At 39.0% G+C, this 26085-nt stretch overlaps 2 protein-coding genes across 7 annotated transcripts in view; one reads left to right on the top strand and one right to left on the bottom strand.

The window, feature by feature from the left end:
• The window catches only part of IGSF11 (immunoglobulin superfamily member 11), a 189113-nt gene extending 186748 nt beyond the window's left edge, over positions 1–2365 (bottom strand). Inside the window, exon 1 of the mRNA XM_067738822.1 lies at positions 2049–2365. The gene's annotated coding sequence lies outside the window, so the exon portion shown is untranslated. The remainder of the gene's footprint in view (positions 1–2048) is intronic.
• On the top strand, positions 1236–17280 carry TEX55 (testis expressed 55). Of its 6 annotated transcripts, none has more exons than XR_010943725.1 (5): positions 1236–3378; positions 3935–4081; positions 5862–5924; positions 13484–13603; positions 15893–17280. XR_010943725.1 is itself a non-coding variant. In XM_067738818.1 (4 exons), the coding sequence occupies exons 1-4, from the start codon at positions 2221–2223 to the stop codon at positions 13544–13546; spliced, it is 1428 nt and encodes a 475-aa protein (XP_067594919.1). In that variant the 5' UTR covers positions 1236–2220; the 3' UTR covers positions 13547–15803. The 6 variants fall into 6 exon arrangements, 4 of the variants coding, with proteins under 4 accessions (XP_067594919.1, XP_067594918.1, XP_067594921.1 ...); XR_010943726.1 differs by having other exon boundaries at positions 16667–17275; XM_067738818.1 differs by lacking the exon at positions 15893–17280 and having other exon boundaries at positions 5865–5924; positions 13484–15803.
• Positions 17281–26085: the final 8805 nt, after the last annotated feature.

Below are 26085 nucleotides of genomic sequence, written 5' to 3'. Positions count from 1 at the left end.
AATTCATATAATAAATTATATATTTTTTTAAATAGCTACTCTTTATGAAGCACATATGAGCTAATTATATTTGTTATCTCATTTAGTTTTCACAAGAATTCTGAGAACTATTATATTATTCCCATTTTCATCGGCAGATGAGAAAATTGAAGCTCAGAAAAATAATGAGACTTGCTCAAACTCAACAATCTAATAAGTGGCAGATACAGAATTAAAACAAATTGATCTAACTCCAAAAGCCAATGCTCTTTAATTTAGATTACATTTCTTGACATGGAAGAACATTTAAACCATAGCATTAAATGAAAATGTAGTTTATAGAACAGTTACATGGTTTGATTCCATTTTGTAAAGTATATACATACCTATAGATATTAGATGTATAGATTTGCATGGGAAAAATTTTAGAAGGGTATACATGAAAATGTTAATAAAGGTTATCCCTGGGGTGTTTGGGGGAATTTTTTCAAATTTATGCTTGTTTTTCTTACTTTTCTACAATAATTACATTTAATTTATAAATGGAAAAACAAATCTACAAAACCAATGCCCCTTTGAAGTTGCAAACCATAGACCATCACCTATTTTACTTCAAACGTAGCATCCATTTGCTTCACACATTTTTAGATAAATAAATAAGGCAAATCTTTAATATATTTATATCCGACAAACTCGTCTTGAGCACCAAATATGTTCTAGGTACTGTTAGGTAAATGATTTTATTTCAGTGCATCTAAAGTCTCCTTCTGCTCCTAAGTATGGCACCAGAGGTACGCACTCTCCCTCTCACTCCTTAATTACTACTATTTGCATTTGGATTTTAAGTCTTATCTCTAATTATTGAATGCAATTAAACCCATATTAAAAGAATATCTGGCATCACACTACCAATCCTTGGCCTGCCTCACCACCTCTGTACTACCCCGCTCCTGAGAGTAGAGGGCGTGCTGGCCTGAAGTGGATTCTTAAGGTTTATTTCAAAAAGGGAGGGGCAAATCTCAAAACATGTACCCCACTGGCCACCACCATCAAGTGCAAATTCCCCACCTGTTAAGTATTCCTTCTCCTATCTCTCCCCCACCTTCCTTACTCCTTTTCTTTCTGGAACTCTGGCTCCTAACCCTAACCCTCTCTTCTGCTAAAAGACCATTGGATGGGGTGATTTTAGAAACCATTCTCACTGGATCTCCTCTCCTCTCTCCAGCCCTCCAACCATATATGACTAATTCAGCAAGAAAACACTTGGAGCTTGGGTTTCCACCGTCAGGACAGCTCTTCCCAGAGAAGATGGAAAACAGCTTCTCACCTGTCCCGTGAGACAGAGAAGAGGATGCTCCTGCAGCAATGAACTGCCAAGGGGTGTGTCGGGATGAGAGTGAGAAGGAAAGCAAAAGCCTCCTCTCTACACTCTTACTGTGAAGAAAGAAAGATACGTTTGACTTTGGTAATGTGAGTGTTAGAAGGACTAAAGCCTTCCTGGTACCACTGAAAACAGTACGGGCACTCTTTGGAAAGGCTGGCTTTTAAAAGTTTTTGTTTTGTTTTGTTTTTTTAATTAAAAGAAAAACCACAGAATTTGGGCCACATCACCCCAATACCGATAAGAGTCTAAAGAAAAATAACATTTAGCAGGACCATTTACTAGCACATGCCCAGCAGTAATCATACTCTGCAATACAACTGTGGTTATACAAAAGTCAGTAGCCAATGAAACGTGGAATTTGGTTGATGGCAACAGTAACCTCTGTTCAGGTCTGCCGCCCTCATGTGGTTGGACGCGTGTTCATAGCTAACATTTTGTTGGTTCGAGTGATAACCTGCTGGATCCTATTTCACACACACAGCTGTGGACCTCCGTAAGAAAACGGGGAGGGGACCGCTCTAAGGCACCGATTCACAGAGCCCTGAGGCCCGGTCACTGGGCGGTGGCGACGCCAGGCTGTGGGCATCACCATTTCTTGGGAGAGGGTGTCCGCCCCTGCACTCGCATCCTCGCTGGGCGCCCGGAGGCATCCCTCCCCAGGCAGCGGCGGGGCTCCCCCGCTCACCTCCCGGCATCCACCGGCATCCGCCCGCGCGCCCGGAAGAGCTGGAGCTCGGAGGTCCAAACAAAGCCCGCGGGTATTGTTGTCTAGTGCGCTCCGAAGGTCGCCTAGACTACCCGGCCCGGCCCCACCCACAGCGTCTGGCAATCTAGACCAGTCTGGTACCAGGCAGAAAATGGAAAAGCCTCCAGAAGAGGCTCCGGCAGAATCATCGGAAAACCAAAGTACAGCCAAGTCCCCAAATGACAGCCACACAGACAGCCCGGAAGACAACAGACAGAACCAGGATGAAGTGGAAGCAGATGACCAGACTGATCACGGAGCAGCTGACCAGGCTGCCCAGATAGTGTCTGCCCTGGCTGAACCCAACGTAGTTAATCAAGCTGACCACAAAGCATGTGAATCCATGGGAGAAAGAACATCTGATCGGGCTGACCTCAGAGCATCCAACCATGCTCATCATGTTGCCGATCGTAGAGCATCTGATCAGGTTAACCGAAGCATGTCAGAACAGATGGACGACAAGGCATCTAGCCAAGCTGGTGGCGTGGAGGAGTCTGAACAGACTGACAGCCAGATGTCTGCTCTGCCTGAACGAGGTACTTCTGAACAGACTGAACAAAGGGCTTCTGAGCAGATTGATCACAGAATGTCCAGCCTAGCTGAGAGAAGAGCTTCTGAAGAGATTGACTGTAAACCGTCTGTCCCATCTTTACAAAGAGCCTCTGAGCAGAGTGATCACAGAATGTCCCGCCCGGCTGACCGAAGAGCTTCTCAACAGATTGAAAGTAGATTGTCTGGCCTGGTTGAGCGAAAAACTTCTGAACAGATTGATCATAGATTGTCTGACCAAGTTGACCACAGAACATCTGTAAAGACGCACCACGAAGTGTATGACCAAGCTACTAAACCATCTGAACACCAGGCTGCTGACCCTGACAAGGCTGGCAGTGAATCTGACCAGGCTGACGATTTAGTGGAAGAAGAGGATGATTACACAGAAGACAACCTGTTTGACTATGGAGCATGTAGCCGGTCTGATGATAGATTATTCCACCAGCTTGGCTGCAGCAAGGAAGACAAAGAGGCTGACTTCAGAGTACAACCCTGCAAATTTGAGCCTGGCCAGACAGATGGCAGCATAACCAAGGCTTCCCTTGAAACTGAAACGGAAAGTGTAGCTGATCTGCAAGCATTCATCCCATTTGATCACGGATTGACCAGTACTTCCCAAACAAAAGACCAAGCCTACTCCCCAAGATTTCCCTCCATCTCATCCAAATTGGACTATATCATCAGTCAAGAAAAAACTCAACCCGTGGAAACCAAGCCTGTAGGTTAAAGGGGCATTTGATACCCACCTGGGAGGTTGGAGGTTAAGCCAGGGGTCTGGCAGAATGTAGGAAGAGGGCACATGTTGTGGTATGTGTGACCCATAGGATTCAGGAAGGGCAGGAGAAGGGTGGGAAATAAAAAGATGGATTGCCTTCTCTGCTACACTAAGTAAGGCCATTCAGGAAGGATCAACGTACCAGGATTCAGGAGACCTGGGTTTCAAGTCCTGGTTCTGCTGCTAACACTGGGACACTAAGTCATTCCCCCTCTGGGCTTCTACCAAAGGAAAGGAATTTGGAGTCAGTTGGAAATCTCTGTGAAGGGAAAAGTATTTGAAGTAGATTGGAGATGTCTAAGGTACCTCCCAGGACTCAAGGTGCATTACATTGCCTGGAGGATCAGCCAGGTCTCTCATAATAATGTCTTTGCTCTTAATTCCTGGTGTTCAGATCCCATCAATACCAGATTCCACTGATAACAGCAGCAATAGCAACAAAACTTCCTGGGGATTTTCAATTCATTAAAGACTCTCTTGGGGGATATTTCCATTTTAGGTTGATATTTCAGAATACCAGGAAAGAAGGAGTTTTCAGGCATACAATCAACCTTATAAGAAGCAGTTACCTCCTATAGTACATGAAGATCCTTATCAAGTTTCACTTCGATACGTGGAGAAACACCACATTCTGCAAATATTCCAGGTAAACCGCTCAACCTCTTTTTTAATTGTGAGTTTTAAAGTAATTATAATGTAAACGACAAACTTTGACTTGGCTTATAAGAGGTACAAGAAAGGGCGTTTGCTATAAAAGGGATATAATCTTAATGAGAAGTCAGTAAGTGCATTAAGACGTATTAACCAAAAGTAGTAAATGATAAACACCAAATGAATGATTTTTATCATGATGTGAAGCCCTTCAGAGGAATTAGAGATCTGATAGGTTGGTTGCTAGGGAAAAAATTTGGCCCAGGGTTAAAGTTTGAGCCAGACTAGGAAGGAATGACAAAATAATGGCAATTGAAAAGGAGAGAAAAAGACTTTCCAGGCAGGAATATAATACTTTCAAAAGATGACCAACCTGTGACTATCTAAGAACCCACAGTCTTTAGGAGAAAAATGACATAGTTAAAAGTTGCTTTCAATTCTTGAAACTACAAATTTTATAGACCTCAGGATATGGGGCTGGAACCTTCTTTAAAGTATGACATTCCTTGGCCAATACAGAATTATAAAATGTTATCACATTTATAAAGTTTTTGCTGTTTTGTTGTTTTTGTTTCTGTTCTCCTGACATGTGTATTTTTATGTTAATATTATTATGCAGCAAGGTGTATATACATATATAATGACATATATACATGAAATAACTTTGTGGTTAGAAAGTTGTAAGTAAGAGTGGCCCACCCCAAATGAAAGCATTTAAACTGGAAGAATTTAAGTTTAAAGAAGTAGGAAATAGAGGAAAGTGCACAAATTTTAAAATCTGTTAGCCCAGGGCTCCAAGCTAACTTTGTCCCTTCTCATCTTTGTGATTTGGAGGAAATTACCTAACTTCTGTGAATCTCAGTTTCCTCATATAAAATAGAGATAAGTGATATTTGCTTTATTAACACTGCTGTATGCCTTTTCTTTCTTTAAAATGTCATTTTGTGGGAGAATGCTAATGGCTGGATTTTCTGGCTTTAACCAAAGTAATACTAATTATTAAACTCAAGGATGAAAGCTGTAGAAAGTAGAATTCTAATCGTTCTGTAAGTAATTTTCTTTATCTGTCAAGAAAAAACAATGCTTATGCATTGAACGTTGTTATCAGAAAAATGAGTTATAAATATGTGTTCAGTAGACACATATATGAAATAATTAATTAGCGTGGATGCATTAAACAGACCAGAATATTTTATACCAAAAAATTTGCCCTATTGTTATTCCCTGCAAGTGAGAATTTTGCTTGCTTTATTATAATTTTTTGAGTTATTCAACAACAGTAAAACATATGGAAGGGGGTCTCTGAAGTTTTTTATGTTCTTCCTCATTTATTATTACAAACGCTGAACATCATTTTCACCTTTTAGAATCAAATGCCTTAGGAGGAAGTTTCTATGTAAAAATCATACAGTGTTTTAAAATTTTTATTCCAAACTTTTTCTTTGACTATTCTTCAAAGCAAATAATTTATTGATTTCTCAGTCTAGCAAAATCACAATTCTCAAAACCTTTCTCCAAAACTCTTTGATCTTAGAAACTAGAAAAATATACATTATTATTTATTCCTAAATTTTTAATCCCTCCACATTTTACCTTAATTTGCCCAAATTTATCAGCAGTAAGAAAGTAATTTGTCACTATGTAGAGATATACGAATTTCTTTAAAATGCTATGGTACATGTTAGGTTAATGTAAAAGATTGCTTCAGGTATAACCTGACCATATAGCTTTAGCTCAGAACCATAATGTGATGCCTTTCTCTCTCTCTCCCTCAGCAGATCACTGAAAAGCTAGTCTATGAAAAGCCAGAAGACCCCCTGAGTTTTATGCTGTGCCAGGTATGGAATAGGAAAAAAAGAACAAGCTTGTTATTCTGTTCATTATAAAATATAGCACCCATACAAGTGTACAAAACATATACAACTCAGTGAATTATCATGAAGTGAGCACACCTGTAACTACCATTCAAGTTCAAAAAAAATTAAAACATTACCAGCATCCAAGAAGCCCCCTTTCTTTTCTTCATGGTTATCACTTCCCACAAAGGGACTATTATTCTGAATTTTACAATAATGACATTCTCACTTTTCTTTATAATTCTACCATGAAACATGAATCATGAAACACTTTGGTTTAGACTTGTCAGCCTTTTTTTTTAATTTATTTTTAAATTTCTTTTTTTTTTTTTTTTTTTTTTGGTGGTTAAGAGCACGACTTCTAGAGCCAAAAGCTTTACCTTTGAGACTTTAAAAATGTTGTTTTAATTTTTCATGCAATTTTAAAAGGCTACTTTCCATCTACACTTATTACAAAATATTGGTTCTGCTCCCCATGTTGTATAATACATCCCTGAGCCTATCTTACACCCAGTAGTTTGCCCCCCACCACTGGTAACCACTAGCTTGTTCTCTATATCTGTGTAGGCTTGTCAACCTTTTAAACTTTATATAAAGGGAACCATGTAGTAGGGACTCATTGGTTCATTCTTCTTCTCAAAATATGTCTGTGAGATTAATCCGTGCTGTTGTGTGTGGCTGTAGTTCATTCATTTTCATTGCTGTATAGTACTCGTATGAAATGCCACAATTTATCCTTTCTGTGATAGATGTGGACCTTCAGATTATTTCCAGCTTGGAGCTATTACAAAAAATTTTCCTAGAACTTTCATGTGCGTGTCTCTTGGTGCACATATACACACATTTCTCTTGGGTGTATACCCACAAGAGAGAATGCTGGATTGTCAGGTATGTGTTCGATCAGCTCTAGTAGAGTATTTCAAACAATTTTCCAAAGCAATTGTACCAATTTACACTCCCAATAGCAGTGTATTTTAGAGATCCAGTTGTCTTACATCCTTATCACTTACACCCAACGCTTAGTATTATCAGTATTTTCAGCATTAGCCTTTTTTTTTTTTGCGGTATGCGGGCCTCTCACTGTTGTGGCCTCTCCCGTTGCAGAGCACAGGCTCTGGACGCGCAGGCTCAGGGGCCATGGCTCACGGGCCTAGCCGCTCCGCGGCATGTGGGATCTTCCCGGACCGGGGCACGAACCCGTGTCCCCTGCATCGGCAGGCGGACTCTCAACCACTGTGCCACCAGGGAAGCCCCAAATAAATTTTTTTAAATAAAAAATAAGAGGCTTCCAAATCAGAAAGGAAGAAGTTAAAGTTATCTTTTCCATTTAAAATGTGTAGCATTCTCTTGGTTTTCTATAACTAGGATAATTTCAGTTGTATCCTTAACATTGTGAATATTATGCTGTGTAGACTTGAGTTCTGTCATACTGCTGTGACAAGTGATGGTGTTGTTTTTGTTTTAGCTGGCAGTTAACATGGTTAGATTTGAATTGTAAGCTCTCTCTCTTGCCTTCTGTGGTCATAGCTCAGGTCAGTTCCTTAAGCCTACTACTACTTTGAATCTGTGCTATGAATGCATGATTCAGAAATCAACCTGAGGCTTGTGCAGAGTTCATGCACAGAATTAAGGAATCTCCTCCCCTCTTCTAGGATTTCCCCTCACTCTTCAGCATCTAGCCATATTTGACCAGTCTACTTCCTGTAATTCTTCCATCCAGAAAGACAGGGGGCTTTCTGTCACAGTTTGAGGCATTCTCGTGCAGCCATAGCTATGTCTGTGAGTCACGACTGTCATTGGGTCAAAATTACAAAAAATGAGAAATTCGCTCCATTTGGTCACTTGCTCTAAGTTTAGACTCCTCTCCAAAATCTGCCTGTCTTTGCTTAGTCACTGGAACCTTCAGGTAGCTGTGAGGTTTTTTGTTTTGTTTTGGTTTGTGGGGTTTTTCTTTTGTGGGCAGGGTTGTATTTTATCCATGAATACATAGCTGTTATTTGCAGAATTCATTTTTTTTAATTGCTCACTCTTGCATATAGGAAGCAGATCTTCCTTTTTAATATATAATATATACATATGGGTTTTATCACATAAATTTAAGTGTGTGGTGTTTTTAGTTTATTTAGTTCAAAATAGTCTCTAATTTTCATTATGATTTCTTCTTCAACTTATGGATTTTTTGACATTAGATTATTTATATAAATTATCAAATATTAGATATCTAGTTGCCCTTTGGTTTATGATTTCTAAGTCAATTGCATTTTACTCAGAGATCAAGATTTCAAATCTTTGAAATGTGTTGACTTGCTTTATGATGCAGCATATGGCTAATTGCCATGAATGAATTAATTGGAGTTGAAAAAATATTTATTCTGCAATTATTGGGAAGTGTCTAAATATATCCACTAGATCAGGTTTGCTAAACATGTTGTTCAAGTCGTCCAATATTATTGTGAATTTGCCTATCTCCTACAGTTCTGTCAATTTACGCTGTGTATATGTAATTGAGGCTATGTTATTCGGTGCATATGAATTTAGAGTTCTTATATTTTTCTGGTAAATTGAATTTTTATCATTAAGAGGTATAACATGAACTCTACTCCTTTCAATATTGTTATAGCTATACCAGATTTATTTTAGTCAATATTTAAATGGTATATATTTATTATTTTTAACTTTACTCTGTCCTTGTCTTTTAGATATCTTTCTTATATATAGCATGTATTATAATTTTTATAATTATTCAAATCTGATAAGCTTTTAATTGGAGCATTTAGTCCCTTTATATTTGATGTTATTAAAGATATATTTGGGTTTAAATCTATTGTCCTACTGTATGCTATTTGTCCTGCCTGTTTTGTTTCTTTTCCTCTACTTTTTATCTTCTTTTATTGTTCCATTTTTCTCTCTATTTAGAAGTTATACTCTCTTAATCTTTTTTTATTTTTGGTTTCACATTGGGGTGATTTTTAAAAATTAATATACTTTATTTTTTAGAATGGTTTTAGGCTTACAGAAAATTTGAGCAGAAAGTACAGTGAGTTCCCATTTACTCCCTCTCCTTCCCCCATTTCCCCTATTATTAACATCTTGCATTAGTGTGGTAGATTTGTTGCAGTTGATCAGCTGGTTTGATATATTATTGTTAACTGAAGTCTATGGTTTACATAAAGTCTCTTTGTGTTGTACATTCTATAGGTTTTGACAAATGTATATGATATGTATCTATAATTACAGTATCATACAGAATAAGGTCACTGCCCTAATAACCTTCTTAATATTTTAAATGGTGTCCCTAGATATTACAACACATATTCGTGACTTATCAAAGTCTAAATTGTTTGTACCAAGTCAGTACAAGGACTTCTGTATTTTATTTTATTTTTATTTATTATTTATTTATTTATTTATTATTTATTTATTTATTTTTTACATGACAATTTCTTGAGCATCTTTAACAGTCAGGAAACCTGCAAATTAAATTTACAGTAAGATAATATGTAAAACCACAAGATAGCAAAAATTTAAAAGGACTTCAGTATTTTAAATGTCTATATATTTTAAGCCTACAAGATAAGGTAACTCAAAGTAGACCAAAACTGCAAGTGGAAAAAATTCTTTTTCATTCTCCTCAGGTACAGGAAGTGATACAAAACAGAAAGAAAAGTGAAACCTACGAAGAATGAATCTCTCCTCAACATTGTTTACAACCATCAGTGTCAACACTATGTTCTGTTTCCCACTCCGAAAAATCATTTTTGAATGGTCATTTGTAGTGACTCTGCCTAAATGTGTTCTTATTTTTTAAGTAAAAATCTACTGGGTAGCTTCGTAAAATTCACATAACAGTTACAGATACCTCTGGCTCATCATACAAAAACATAGGCACATATACTTATCCATGCATTGATATTTCTGTACTCATTCCTCCAAAGCACTGAGCAGAAACACGTTCACAAATCCCAGAGAAGATCAAGAAAAGAATATTAGCAATTTATACACATTCCCAAAAGCATACAAACCCATCATGTCTCGAAACTGTTTATAAAATTTTCAGTCGGAAAATGTGCGGAAAATAATTCGTAACAGCACTTTTTTCTCTCTTAATGGAAGGTAACTGTTGTAAGATCTCTTTTCTTGTTTCTTAATACCTCCAACAAATTTTTACTATTTTCCTCTTTGACCCTGCCTGTTATATTCTGACATTAATGGAAGTGATTTAATCTATTCCAAGGGATAGTCTTCTCCTGATTTTTAACCTAAAGCAAAACTCAGACATGTTATACTACTCTGTATACACCTATGGGAGAGGCAGAATGTCACTTCCTTATTACCTTTAACCTCTGAAGAGTGTCTGCATCGTGTGGAACGTGTAGCCAGTTGAACTGGTATTTAAAAGCAAAAAGCCTCAACGTGATCTACCTGGTATGAGAGTATCTGCCCAGCAATCATAGCTGAGATGATCATCTGATACTACTTTTGTGAGCTGAACCTTTCATTGAATTTCTGTTTGAACATTATAGCAGACTTGATTCTTCATATTGTTTCCCTGGCGATTTGGTATAATTATGTGGTGTATTGCAATGAATTAAGCCTCTGTTTGAACAATCATGCATAAATCCCCTTTTTTATACCTGAATTTCATATCTAATAATTATAGTTTTAAAATCTCTACTTAAAACTTCAAAGCTTCTTTAGCTTTTTCTTCAATTGTCCACAAAATGTGCCAGTGCCCAGACTCCAGGCGGATAAGCAGCCTTTCTGTTGATTGTGGGCTGGCAAAACTAGGTAAAAGCTGATAAACTTACAGTGAACCTGTGAGAAAACTTTGAGTGACATGACTAAGGTTATAATTAATCAGTTGCTAGAACAAAATAACCCAAATATTGAAGGGTCCACAATATCATTAGTGATCAAAAACTTGGATGTTATCAATAACATCTGAAATTAAATACTGAATTTAGTTCACTGGTTTTCAGCCCTAACACTTTACTATGTTTCTTAAAGCAGAACACCTCAAACTAGTCCACCTCAGCCACTTCAGCCCTTCTCATTGACATTCTGTGATGCATTTCAGAGCTGTCATTTTGACCTTTCACAGTGAGGCAGTGGACCAGAGGGGATGGGCTCGGTATGGTCCAGTGATCCTGTCTGAACATGTTTGACTGAAAGGAGAAGGGAGAAAATGGAGATCAGGCCTCACTCTCAGTGACTCAGGCTCTCTGCTAAAAGATCTGTATAGTGCACAAGATCAGTCAGCGAATAGTATATTCAGTTCTTAGTCCCTAAGTGGTAGGAAGTAGTCCCAGACCAGGAGTAGAGGTGAGACTCCAGGTGGAGCTGGCTGTCAACTAGAAGAGGAATAGGAGTCCCAACCTTTTCAGAGTAAAACTGACAGAGGACATGGAATGACACATGGAATATAAAGGTAATGGGAATAAAAGTTTCAATGTCAGAACAAGCAGAGATCGGAATATATGATCTCCCTTGAAGGAATCCCCCAAGGATGCTTCTAAAAGAAGGAGTTATTCCTATAGATATGAGGTGTGAGTGTCTCAAGTATTGATATTAGATTTTACCTGAGCAATCCTAGTGACGCTCCCTCACTGCGTTCCCCAGCCACCCCAATCTCCTCACAGTAATAGAGAATGAAGCTACTAGAACAGTTTTCCTGGGCATATCCCTTCCTCTCTTCCATTTAAAGAATAAACATGACATCATTTGTCATTAGGGAAATGTAAACCAAAACCACAATGAGATGCTACTTCACATCCACTAGGATGGCTCTAATCAAAAAGACAGACACTAACAAGTGTTGACAAGGCTGTGGAGAAATTAGAATACTTATACTGGTAGTGGAAATGTAAAATAGTGCAGCTGTTTTGGAAAACAGTTTGGCAATTCTTCAAAAAGTTAAAATTATCATATCACTCAACAATTCCAAACCTAGGTATATACTTAAGACAACTGAAAATATATGGCCATATATAAACTTGTACAAGAGTGTTCATAGCAGTGTTCATAATAACCCCAAAGTGGAAACAACAAAAATGCCCATCAAGTGATGAATGGATTTTTTAAATGTGATGTTTGACAGATGAATGGATAAACAAAATGTGGTTTATATATACAATTGAATATTACTCAGACTTAGAAAGGAATGAAATTCTGACACATGCTACACCATGGATGAACCTTGAGGACATTATGCTAAGTGAAATAAGCTAGTCACAAAAGGACAAATACTGTGTGATTCTACTTATATGAGGTGTCTAAAGTAGTCAAATTCAGGGACTTCCCTGGCAGTCCAGTGGTTAAGACTTTGCCTTCCAGTGCAGGGGGTGTAGGTTCGATCCCTGGTCGGGGAGCAAAGATCCCACATGCTTCGCGGCTAGAGTAGTCAAATGCATAGAGACAAAGTAGAATGGTGGTTATCGGACTGGGGGAAGGGGAAAATGGGGAGTTGTTTAATAGGTATAGAATTTCATCTCTGCAGAACGGAAAAGATCTGTTGCACAGCAATGCGAATGTACTTTACTGAACCATACACTCACAAATGGTTAAGATGGTAAATGGCATGTGTTTTCTACCACAATTTTAAAAAGTTAAAAATGAAAAAAGTTATATATCCATACAATGGAATATTGTTTGGTTATTAATAAAAAGGAATGAAGTACCAATATATGACTATGGCTTGGGTGACCTTAAAAGCATTCTGTGAAGTGAAAGAAGCCAGTCACCAAAGGCGACATAGTATATGATCCCATTTATGTGAAATATCCAGAAGAGGCAAACCCATAGAGACAGAGAGTAGATTAGTGGTTGCCAGGGGTAGGGGAGGGGGAGGAGTGGGGAGTGAATGCAATGAGAATGAGGTTTCTTTCGTGGGTGATGAAAATGTTCTAGAATTAGATAGTGGTAATGGTTGCACAACTCTGACTGTCCTAAAAGAAACTGAATTGTACATTTCAAAAGGGTGAAGTTTATGGTATATGAACTAGATATCAATAAAGCTGTTTTTAAAAGATTAATGTGGAGATAAATATTTTAAGTCCACTTTATGACAGAGGAAAGTGAAGGAGAATAGCTATGAAACTCAGAAACAATAGAAACAGGAATACCCCAGCCTTCCAGAATTATCCCTCTACTTCCCCCATTCTTTACAAATCCCCTTGTTTTACTCTTCAGTCTCTTGCATACACTTTATTTTCTTTTAAATTGGCCTCCTGTTATTTCATGTTTGTGTGTATATGTATGTGAGTGTGTTTCCAACTCACTGAGATATAATTGACATATAACATTGTGTGAGGTTAATGTGTACAATGTAGTGATTTGATATATGTATATATTGGGAGATGCTTTCCATGATAAAGCGTCCTATTATTTCTTGACCTACTTATTCTCAGTTTTACTCACCCTCTCTCCTCCACTTACCTTCTTTTGCTCTTATGTCATCAGCCTTTATGTCAACACTCTGCAAACCACCTATTCTCTTTTTCTTTTCTCTTTTTTTTTTTTTGGCTGCACCACGTGGCATGCAGGATCTTAGTTCCCCGACCAGGGATCGAACCCATGCCCCCTGCATTGGGATCACAGAATCTTAACCACTGGACCACCAGGGAAGTCCCATGCAAACCGCCTATTCTTGTGAATAAGAAGTTGTGAGTATATAATTATAATTATGTCTGCTGATGTTTTTGTACTCACATTTGTCCAGATATGTTTTTGTTTAAGAGGGGTGTGGACAGGTATGGTTCCAGATGGCTGTGTACCTATGCTTGAATCTTTATGCCAATAATTTGATTGGAAACATTGTAAGGCTAAAACTCAGATAAAGAGAATGGTGTTGTTATGAATGGCAAACAATGTTAGTGTGCCAATGCCTTATTCGGCTTTCAAAAGGCTATTTTTTTACCTGCAGTGTTGGCAGAATTTGCAACAAGTTGACACCAGACAGACAGTGGTAGTGTGGCTTATTCTTATGAACAGATAGGATTCCAATGGGTAGAGTTAAGTTGTCTGCCTAATTCTGTGTTTTAATTTTTTTAAGAAAGCCAAAGCAGTCCTCCTCAAACTCCATTAAAATTACAGTAAATATTTACAAAAAGAAGTAAATCCATTTTAATACTCAAAACAAAAGGGAGAGAAGCCAGAGATTTTTATGATTTCTGTAAACGGAAAGCAGATGGGGCAACAATAATGGATAAATTAGGGCAGACAACCCACCTAAGAACCCACAGAAGCAGCTAAGTGCAGGATGTTTTCCAGGCAGACCTCAGACAGCTCCACAGTCAGCGTGGGCAGGTACAGGGGAGAGGAGTGAGCGGTGAGTAACAAAGGACTCCTCCTTTCTTACGACCTTTATACTCTATTTTAGTCACCCACCACTGGAGCCACACCTTGTCATCACCAAAACTGTCCCACAATGAAATCACGCATATAGTCAAATTACACTTCCGGAAATGACACTGAACCTGGAGAATTTTATAGAGAAGATTTGTTTCACATTTTTATAATGAGAGAAAAGTGGGGATAATTGTCCAACCTCAAAATTGACCAACCACAGATTGATCAAATAAATTGTGGCATATCCATGCAATGAAATTCTATTCATCCAATTAACGTTGCTGTAATTATTGTTTAATTATTTGGATGAGTATAGTTGGATCTACCCCGTATCATATAACAACATACACATACATACACAACAATATACATATTTACATATAAAGAGTTAAACAGAGAAAGAGACAGACAGACTGAAAGAGAGAAAAGAATAGGAAAATATGAAATCTTGACTTGGAAAGCTCTTTTGAAACGTAATGCCAAAGGCAGAAATTATTAAGGACAATATTTATATAACTGACATGAAATATTTTTAAATGTATGAGAAAAAGTTAGCAAAAAGGCAAACGATTAATTGAGAGTAATAGATGCAATGAATATGTCAGGTCAATATCCTAAATATGTAACAAATTCCCAGAAATCAGTTTTTAAAACTGTAAATACCCCCAGTCAAAGAAGAGGGCCAAGAATATGAGTGGGAAACTTACTGAAGATAACATATAAATAGCCAAAGAAATATAAATTAAAACAAAAATTAGATACCAATTAAATATTTTTTATAAACAAACAAAAAAAAACTTTCATAGATGATACCTAATCTGGCTTAAAGTGCAGAGAAATGGGCACTTTCTTATACTCCTGTGGGGAGTATAAATTTTACAACCTCTCTGGAATGCAGTTTGATCCCATGAATCCAAAAACTTTAAAATGAATATACCCTTTAGCCAGAAATTCTAATTCTAGGAATTTGTATGAAGAAAATAATGAAATGTGGTTAAAATTTTCCATAGCATTATTTATAATATTGAAAAATTGAAAATCTGAATTTTCAACCTGAGAGATTCAGTAAGTACATAATAGCATATTCATATGGTGAGATACAATACATCCACTAAAATTATGTTGTAGAATAAACTCATAGGGAAATGTCTGCACTGTATTGTAAGTAAAAATAACTGGTTTAGAAGACTGTAAATAAGTATGATCCCAATTATTTTGTGAGAAAATGTAAAGAAGAAAGGTTGAACGTGCCATGAAGGTAAATGCCATGTTTTATTCCGGCTAGTACTGTACCTGACACGTAATAGTACCTCAAATAGTTCCTAAATGGATGGTTCCACACCAAAATGTTCATTGTGTTTATCACTGAGTAAGGAAGTATAGTGATTTTTATTTTCTACAATGAACATTCATTCATTTTGTTATCAGAATAGAATAATGAATGTTGTTTTTAAAGCAGAGAATAATTTAGGGCAATACTTAAAGAAATGCAGATACCAAAAAAAAAAAAAGAAATGTAGATACCTCCATATAATTGGCACTTTGGTCCTGTGCTTGTGGCTCTACTCAAACACTATTTAATAAAATGAATTTTTTTTCCCCAGGACTGAGTAGACCTAACTCACCCTAAACCTCCCGGATCAGAAATTCATTCATTCATTTGAAACTTACTCTAGTTTTGGTGAAGCAACAAGGGCAGAGGAAAAAAGACAACAAATAAATTAATAAGATAATAATCGACTGTGATTATTTTTTGAAGGAAATAAAACATGATTATATGAGAAAAAGTCACTGGCATGGAGAAGGCAGGGTACTTTAGGTAGGGAGATAAGGAAAGGCTTCTCAGAGGAAGTGAGAGCTGAGCTGCATTTCAAGGTTGATGGGAACCACTGGGAGAAATGGATTTCCGCTAATGGGAATAGCAAGTGCAAAACCCCTGTGGCTGGAACATACATAGGGTGAAAGTAGTACCTAATGAAGCTGCAGAAGAGTACATGGGCAACTTGTAAGCCATGGTAAGGAGTTTGGATCTTATGCTGAGGGCAGAGAGAACTACTGGACTTTTTAAACAAAGGAATGACAAAATCTGATTTATTGTCTTAAAAGTTCTCAGAACAGTTCTGATAAAGAGGGTAGCTTTAAATTGCATTACAGAATCTTCTGCCCCCAAAATCTAATAAAATAAACAAAAACTTTAAAAAATCAAAAGTATATATACTTAGTAAATACCAAATTGAGAGGCCACAACCTATTCACTGTTCTTCAAAAGCTGGTGGCCAGGGAAAGAAAAAGAAATTTCTGGGGGGAAAGCAGAGAAACACAGCTGTATTTGTAAGAAGACAAAGGTCTACAATTCTTACTCTTACCCTTACATCCAGACAGCGTTGCTTCATCTTTATTTGGACTTCTAACCAGGAAGTAGTGGGCATGAGTGAGGGGGCCGGCTGACTCCTGACGGAGGTGCCATTTCAGAGCTAGATTCCCAAATGAGACTTGGACCCAAGCCCTGGAGTCTTCGAACATAATTGGTCAGGCCAAGAAGGAGACAGCTATGGGGACTGAGAAGGAACAACCAGAGAGATGGAAGCACAAGGAGAATATGGTATGATGGAAGCCAGAAGAGAAAAGCAGTATGAGAAAGATGGCATCATCAGCTGTACCATCGGCTGCTGAGCGACTGAGTAAAATGAAGACAAACGAGAGTCCACTGTTGTTTATAAAACAGAAGCAGACTCACAGACATAGAAAACAAACTTATGGATACCAAAGAGGAAAGGGGGCTTAGGGATAAATTGGAAATTTGGGTTCGCGGATTCACACTGCTATATATAAATAAACAACAAGGGCCTACTGTGTAGCACAGGGAACAATACTCAATATCTTGTAGTAACCTATAATGAAACAGAATCTGAAAAAGTATATGCATATAACTGCATCACTTTGCTGTACACCTGAAACACTGTAAATAAACTGTATTTCAATAAAAATAAATAATAAATAAAAATAAATTTTATATTAAAAAAAAAAAGACGAGTCCTCTGAATTTGACAAAATAGAGGTTGTTTGGAACTTGCCAAGGAGTTTCAATGGCGTGGTAAGAACAGAGGCAAGGTTGAATCTGGTTGAAGATTAACAGTGTCCAATAGATCAAAACAAACCAATTGATTAGGAAAAGTATACTCATTCCACATACTGAGACCAGAGATAATGTTTTCCCTTGGGACCTCTCAGACCCAACGTGTAAGACTGTACACAACATCCTCAATACCTCTGCAATAAACACAACAAGTTCCATAGACTTGCCTCCTAGTATCAGACATCAGAGATAATATAGAGGCTTTTCTTCATTGGGTAAAAAACTGGACTAACTGGTTATTTTATTGGTATATGATTATTCCATATAATTGTTCCTTATAATAACAATAAATGGTTATTGAAATGGGCTAAAGTCCCTTCCAGTTGTAAGAGTCTATTAATACTGGTATGTGCTTTTCCAGGGAAAGGGTTAGACTTGCTTTTCGAAGTCATTTTTTGGTGACCATCATCTAAAAAATATGAACAAAGTGAAGCGTTCGTCGTCTATAGGCGCCGAAGAGAAAATGAGAACGTCAATTAACTTGAACAAAAGGGTTGCTGAGTTAGAGAGAGGACCCATGAGAGGTCAGAAAGCCTGAATTTAAATATTGCAGTAAAATTTGCAAAGAGAGTCAAGGCTTGCTGGAGAAAAAGCCATTTTTAGCAGCACTAGAGAATTGTGCAGACCTGGGCCCTGCGGCTCACTGTTCTAAGGTTTGGCTCAGTTGTTTTTTAATATAGAAGCGGAGCTTTAATAACATTTAAAAAGTTACACTGATTGTCTAACTACACTCAAACAGTATATCCTAGTTGTTAAGAGTACAGGCTGTGAGGACAGACCAACCAGAGTCTTTCCCTCTAAACAGCTCTGTAACCATGGGCAAGTTATTCTCCCCTAACCTCCAGCTCCCTCATCTATAAAGCGGGGCTTAGTGATAGTATATACTTCACAGTGAAGAGGAAATATGACAATGCCTGGGACTTTTAGTAAGTACTGAAAACATGGTAGACAGCATCATGGTTTGGAGAAGTCTTTCTTTCCCCTGAAATTGGTGATTAGAGCAAAAGGCTTTATATAACCCACATTCTTATTTCAAAGAACTTCCAGATACGGGGCCAGTCTCTTTCCCACCCAGTTTACACTACAGCTCCCTCCCTCCCCCATTAAAAATTGGATTTTTGGCTTCCCTGGTGGCGCAGTGGTTGAGAGTCCGCCTGCCGATGCAGGGGACGCAGGTTCGTGCCCCGGTCCGGGAAGATCCCACATGCCGCAGAGCGGCTGGGCCCGTGAGTCATGGCCGCTGAGCCTGCACATCCGGAGCCTGTGCTCCGCAACGGGAGAGGCCACAACAGTGAAAGGCCCGCGTACCACAAAAAAAAAAAAAAAAAAAAAAAAAAAAAAAGTGGATTTTAAGTGAGGGGTCTGTTTAAGGAGTGCAGTGTTTGTGAATAGAAACATTCCAGTGGTTCTTTGTTCCAAAGATGAGAGAGAAGCCCCATGAGGGTTGGAAAATTTGAGGGTGTGTATAGGACCAACATCTGGTAGTCCAGTTAGAAATCACATTAGTCACCAGACTTGTTAAATTGCCTTGGAACTACCACAGAGAAGGAATAGCAATGCAGGGTGATGGGCAGTGGTATGGCCAGGCAGAAACTGGGCACACATACCTCCCTTTAATTCTGGGTTACTGAGGTGCACTGAAGATGGATTCAGTTTGAGAACTGGGGTACTGGAGTGTGGGTGAGACTGGCAACTGGCTGCAAACCAGTGAAGGGGGCAGAGCATCCTCTGGTGCTTAGGGGAGCTATTTAGGGTTGGGCGAGCATCGTTATCAGCTAGACCTGTACAGCTCCCCCTGTCTACACTGAGGCTGCTGGCAGTGAGCCAGATGGTGGATGGTGGTAAGGACCAAGAGGAAGGGACCGCAGCCTCTCCCAGTCCAGTCACTTAAGACAACATCACTTCACTCTCAGAGGAGTGTATACGGGGAATCTGAAGGGGGATTACCTGGGAGATACCCCCCCATCTCCTCCCCATATCCTCCCAAACCACTGGAGTCTCAAGTCTAAATTGTAATGATAGGAAGAAAATATCTAAGTCTTTCTAACTGAACTGAGATTTTTAGTAATGAGAATTTACTGATGCACTTTGGAATGGGGTTAAAAATAGTTAAGGGAGCCACCGAACCAGAGGGAAGGAGAGATTAGCAGAACAGTTAGAAAGCACTTACAGTATTGGAAAAATAAACCAGTCATACTTACACATTCAGGACCTGAAATGCCTCATCTAATCACTTACAGATATTGTCTGAAAATTAATCTTCCTTTTCCTAGCTAGTCTCTGGTTTCTTGTTATGGGTTTTGTGTTCACATTATCTATTTTGAAAAGATTCTTGTTTATTTTCTCCCCACATAATCCTAGTAATAGAACATAAAATGCCTAAGATATGAATGGAAACATACGTCCTTGTCTGCATCCTTGCTACTTTACCATAAAGATTTCCAAAAGAACACGTTTTTAATAATTTACCTATTTCTCTGTAACATAGATCGTTTGTAAACATATGAACTACAAAAAAGAGTCATCCACATCGCATCATCCAGATATAACCCTGTTGATATTTAATTTCTTCCTAACTTTTTAATTCATATATACATATATACACTTTTTAAAAAAATAAAAGCGTGACAAATTGTACACACTATTTTGTAACCTGCTTTTTTCACTTGTAGCACTTAGAAGAGTGTCTGGAACATCATAAGTTCTAGATAAATAGTTATATAAATAAATACTGAAGGAGGGAGGGAGATGCAAGAGGGAAGGGATATGGGAACATATGTATATGTATAACTGATTCACTTTGTTATAAAGCAGAAACTAACACACCATTGTAAAGCAATTATACCCCAATAAAGATGTTAAAAATAAATACTGAATATAATAACTGAACATATTTCCATGTCATGAAGTATTTTTCTTTTTTCTAAACATTTTTATTGGACTATAATTGCTTTACAGTGTTCTGTTAGTTTCTGTTGTACAACAAAGTGAATCAGCTATACATATACATATATCCCCATATCCCCTCCCTCTTGCGTCTCCCTCCCACCCTCCCTATCCCACCCCTCTAGGTGGTCACAAAGCACCGAGCTGATCTCCCCAGGGGATGCAGCTGCTCATAAAGTATTTTTCTGTGGCTTCATTTTTTTCATCACAATTGCATAGGATTCCACTGTGTGAATTTTGCTATCTCTAACCATGCCCTGCAGAGCTGAGGAGGAATAAGGCATGTGATGGACTCAGAGATGCCCCGTGCAGGCCCCCTCAAGGGGGAACATGCTGCCCAGCTGCTGGGAGTACTGGCATCTCCAGCCTCCACTACCAGCCCCCTTCAGGGATTGCTTTAGTTACAAGCACCTTCCCAGGGCAACCCACATCTAAGGACTGCTTATAGAGGGGCCCAAGGCAGAGCGACTGTGATAGGGCATCCTCCTCTAGAGTTTCCTGGGGCTATCCACCCTGCATGGCAGCTCAACTTCTCTCTCTGCCCCGTCCTATTTCTTCCCTCTTCCTTCCATGGGTGTTTACTCGCTAATAAATACACTACACACTGTACTCTGTCTCAGAGTCGGTTCCTGAAAAACCTAACCTGACCCATGAGAACTCCCAAAGTCTATTGATTAAGGCACTCAGTAAATCCTGACATTACTGCCAGGACCCATGGCTCATGCCAGGCTAAATAAACTGTGATGCACGTATCCGTGATGTGTTATGCAGCCATTCAAAGAAATGTTTGTTTTGTTTAGACGTTGTTAGTGCTGTTATGACACATGGCGGCTCCAGAGGGAAGAAGGAAAGAAAAAGGAAGGGAAGAGAGAAATTAATTGAATAACATCAGATGAGTACTTGAGCCCTCTCTCTATCTCGCAATCTTTGTTTCCAGATCTCTTGCCCCTTATTAGGCTTTGGACCAACTCAGTGGGAGCATTTACTTGGGCAAGTCCTATCCCCGTAAATGTAGAGTCTGCAAGATATAGAAACTGAAATTAGACATGACCCTGGACACATAAATGTGTACCAGCCTGACTGTGAAGAATTGGGACAGTGGATAGGACTTTTAATGCATAAGAGCAGAATTAAGCATTAAATCACGCTAGTAGAAACAAATCAAATCAAAATCAAAACAAAAGCCCTGAGTGTGTGTTCGGGGAAGCCCAGACCTCCGAGGAATCCAGAAGGTGCTTGCATCTGTCAGAGTCACACATTCCAAAGTAGCAGAAATCTACTGGCTGAAAGTTTCCTGTTACTTCTGGCCTCAGAGAGGCAGGCTCAGGCAGCATCGGGCTCAGCCCATGTGAGATGCCTTCTCCCAATCACAGACCACCCTCCCCTGGTCCCAGAGGTTCAAAGGATTGGTACAGGGTAGAAAAGCACCTCAGGCCAGAGCAGTGTGCACAGTGGGCCGGCACAGTACCAGGAGGTGGAAGAGGGGGAGAGGACAGGTGAGTAGACCCATTCCACTGGGCAGGGAAGATAACTGCACTCTTAGGGGTTGGGGAAGAAGTTCATTTCCTGATGAACAGAGTCTATCATTTTTTGTAATTTAGGATATTGTGACTATTCTGTTCTCTTTAAATTGTACAAAGTGCTTTCTTAACTCCTTTGATATTGTCCAGTTCTCAGAACTGAGATAACGTTCTTCCAGGGGGTGTTACTCACCCATCCTGATTTCCACCTCTTCACAGAAAGACCAAGAAAACTCCAAGAACCCTGGGAAAACCTCTGTCTCCTGATTAAATCTCAGATAGACAGACACCTTTGAGGACCTCCAGTTTCCATGTAGAGTTAAAAAAGCAAAAGGAAAATTAGCCTAGCAGAGAGAAAGTTTCTTAATCTTCTTGTCAGAAATCATTTGGTCCTGTCTACTCGTAATGGGATTTGTGAGGCAATTTACTCATGTTTCTTCTCGGCAAACAGTTCTGCTTAATAAATGTTGAAATAGGTCAACAAATTAGCTTTTATCTACACAATGTTATTTTTACATAACTTACTTTTACTCTTCACCAGTTGGTGTTTCCACCAGGATTTGCAGGTTGTATTTTTTTGTTCTAACAACATTTCTACACGTAATACAGATTAAGTTTCAAATAATAACAGTATCATTTTATGTTTATGAGCTTAAAACCCCACTTATAACTAGCTTTAAAGATATTTATGACATTTAGAATTTTTATGAATTTTAATGTCTTTTTTTAAACTAAAGATAATGTTTATTGATCACTTTTGCCTGAATAGAATCGCCAAGCATAAGAAGAACTCACTTAGATTTTATATATATATATATTTTTAAGTTATATATATAACTTGGGTCGTATAGTTTTCAAACCTTATAAAAAATGTTTGGCTTTTTTTTTTCTTTCTCAATGAGGAGAAAATTTCCTTATTTTTCTTTCTACTACAACAGACTATTTTTGCTTTCTGCAACAATGGGCTTATAAATCAACTCACCTATATATTTTTTAACTATCTGGAAAGAATCATAGACTTGTAAGTACACAGGGGATCTTAGGCATCATCTAGTCAAGAAAAACAAATGAACACTCGGAATTTCTTTTGACCTCTCCTGCTTACATTCTTACGAAGAGCAAACACTGATCAGCCCTAGAATATGCTTCCCCTTGACGCTGAAATCTGAGCCTCATGGCCATGAAGGCTACCCACACCCCTGGTGCGTCACTGTTCCCTAACCGGGGCAGAGACAAAATTCATGAGGAGGTGCCTTAATTTCACCTGCCCCAAGGAATCTCCATGGTACTCCTGCCCTGGGGCTGGGCATCCCACTGGCATTGCCCACACCGGAGGTCCTCACTTGGCTGAGAATGCCTGAGCCATTGCTTACATCTTACTCCATGACTTCAGGTGAGTGAGTGACTCAGCTCAGCACAGCAAGCATCAGGGACCTAAAGCAGTGCTGTCTCATAGAACTCTGCAAAGACGGAAATGTTCTACATTTGCCTATTGAGCACTTGAAATGTGGCTAGTGCATTTGAATTTTTTATTTTATTTAATTGAATTAATTTGAATTTAAATAACTACAAGCCTCTACTAGTCACCACACTGGTCAGAGCAGGTTTAGAGCTGTAAAGCAAGAAAAACAAATGGATGCTGTGGGCCATGGGGGTCATGGCCATGGGAAAAAGCTCCTCCTTTCATCATTCCCATGACCTCATCATACCCTAAGTGTAAGCAGACCAGCAATTGCCCTGATCTAATCTCCACAGCCATCTTTATCCCCATCTCTGAGTCATACAAGTGTCTAATCTTGTTCTGGGTTTCAGAATCTGGGCTAAGGCAATAGCCTATTATCTGTTTCATCCTCTCCTATTTCTCCTTTTTTTTTCTTTTGTCAATCCACATTTCACTAATAGGAGCTAAAGTGTGAGGTGTGGTTTGTGTGTTCTCTGGTCCAACAAACTTGGGTGAGGAAAAGAGGTAATGAGCTTGAAAAAATGATCTCATGCCTGATGGGTGAGTCTCACTTCTTTTTCCTCCTGCTCTGAAAATTGGTTTGTTTAGTAAGCAATGGTGTTTAGACCTATTCAATGTGTCTGGAAACATCAACACTGTAGGGATGAATAATTTTTAGAAGAAAACCAACTGAATGAAGACACAAGAAAAATACATAAAGAAAACTCCAGCCTTTCAAAACTCTGTACTCCTCAGAGCAAAGGAGTTTCCTGGAGGTTGTGCAATTTGAATAAATCATCATGGTGCCAGGCCACTGGGCAGTCTTCCACAGGGTGGGGCTCACAGGGGCTATTCCTGTGTGTGGAAAAATTTTGAGGTGAACTGTGCACTTTCAGGCAGGGGCAATGTCGTCTCTGAAGGGGGACAGCTGCTATTCCATCCTCTGCCCGCTACCAATCCCATTTTTTAAAATTCACCCCATCCCATCCACTTCCTTACTAGCTCTCCCAAATAACAAAAAAAAAAAGAAAGAAAGAAAGAAAAAAATCAAATATATATGAAGGAAGCACTGCTTTGGAATAACACAGGAAAGTTTCAGTAAACCCCATATTTGAAAAGTTCATCCATACTGGGAGCTAAAATGGAAGGGGGGAAGGGCAGATACACCATATTATCAGGAGTCAGTCTCTACTCACAGCCCGAAGCCCCCAAATCATGGGTTAGGAAGTTCATCTGTTCGTCTGTTCTCTCTCCTCAGGCCTCTTTCCCTGTCAGGGTGTCTTCCCTCTCCCTTTGGAAATACAAGAACGGTTTCTACTAAAATCATTCACAATGAGGCATTGACATCGATGGCTCATGAGGCTCACGGTGCCTCTTTTATATGTATTTGCATTTTAACCAGGAGCAAAGGAGTATTCTTGAGTTATGGGAATTTGGAAATTAGAGTGAAGAGTGAGGAACACTTTGAATGGAGGTTGAGGGTAGAAGGTTCTCACCTTGTCAACTTTGTTTATGTGACTCCCCTTCTGGCTAAACTTGTAAGGAAAAAGGGCAGGGGAGTATCTCTTAATTTTAAAGAAACATAAAGGGAGGTGGTATCTCCCTATGTTAAAAAGAAGAAAGATCAGCAACAAATTCAATACAAAGGCCTGGTTTAAGAGTCAGGAGATCAGGACTGAAATCTTGACCCTGAAAATGACACATCGTTGATCTTGCACAAGTCACTTTCCCTCCCAGAGCTTTGGTTTCCTTGTCTGCACCATGACGGAGCTGACTATGAAGCCTCTCGGTTCACAGCCAGAGCTGATATTCAATCATGCTATGAAAGGGCACATGGTCAATAATGGCCCTGAGATAAATGACATCTTAATTTCTCCCTAATCACATAACTTCTCAGTAAGACAAAACTACTAGGAGTGTAGTCACTGATTTTAAAGTGTGTCACTCATCAAGTAATTTGAAGTGTATAATTTTTGTTTCTTTACTGCAATTATTTGTCAAATGAGTTTTTAAAATATACAGCAATCTATTCCTTTGTGGGTTCAGAATTAACTTATTAACAAACTTGGGTAAAGAAAAGAAGTAACAAAAAAAGAAAGAAAAAGAAAAATGGTAATGAGGTGCCAGGTTAGATTGCCGTAGCAGAGGCCAGTAGGGAAGAAAAGCCACACACGCACACACACATACACACACACACCACACACACACACACACACACACACACACATCCACCAAACAGGACCCAGTGTGGGCTCGCTTGGAGAGCTGTTTGCTTGGGGCAAGAGAGGTAGGTAGAGAAGGAAGGATAATTCTGGGCAAAGGTAGTTGGGGAAAGAAAACGTTTTCTAGCTGAGCTTCAGAAGGTGGTAAAGAGTTCAAGAAGAAGCAATGAGAGACCACTCAGAGGAGCGGAGGAAGGTAAGTAGCTGGCCTTTTGGAGCCTGGTTGGTACTGATTGAATATAAGCCGAGGAGTTTGTACTTTATCTCTTTGGTTGTCCAGCCTCCCCTCCATGGGCCAGAAAGAGAATAAAATGATTGGGTCTGGACAAATACTGTAGGTACAGGGAAAGGGAAGTCATTAGTCTGTCTCTAAGAGCTGAAAAGCCAAAAAGTTCTCAAATTTAAGCGCAACAGAGTAGGAGAGGAGAAATTTGGATTTGGAGAGATTGGTTAGCAGGAGAGAATGGGTGGACAAAGCCATCTGGCACCAGGAAGCAAAAAGGAGCCTATGGCTGAGCCTGTGGTGGAGCAG

The sequence above is a fragment of the Pseudorca crassidens genome, chromosome 5, assembly GCF_039906515.1.
Source record: "Pseudorca crassidens isolate mPseCra1 chromosome 5, mPseCra1.hap1, whole genome shotgun sequence".
Classification (NCBI taxonomy): domain Eukaryota; kingdom Metazoa; phylum Chordata; class Mammalia; order Artiodactyla; family Delphinidae; genus Pseudorca; species Pseudorca crassidens.
Note: the sequence above shows the minus strand (reverse complement) of the source record. Positions and strands in the feature narration are given on the sequence as shown.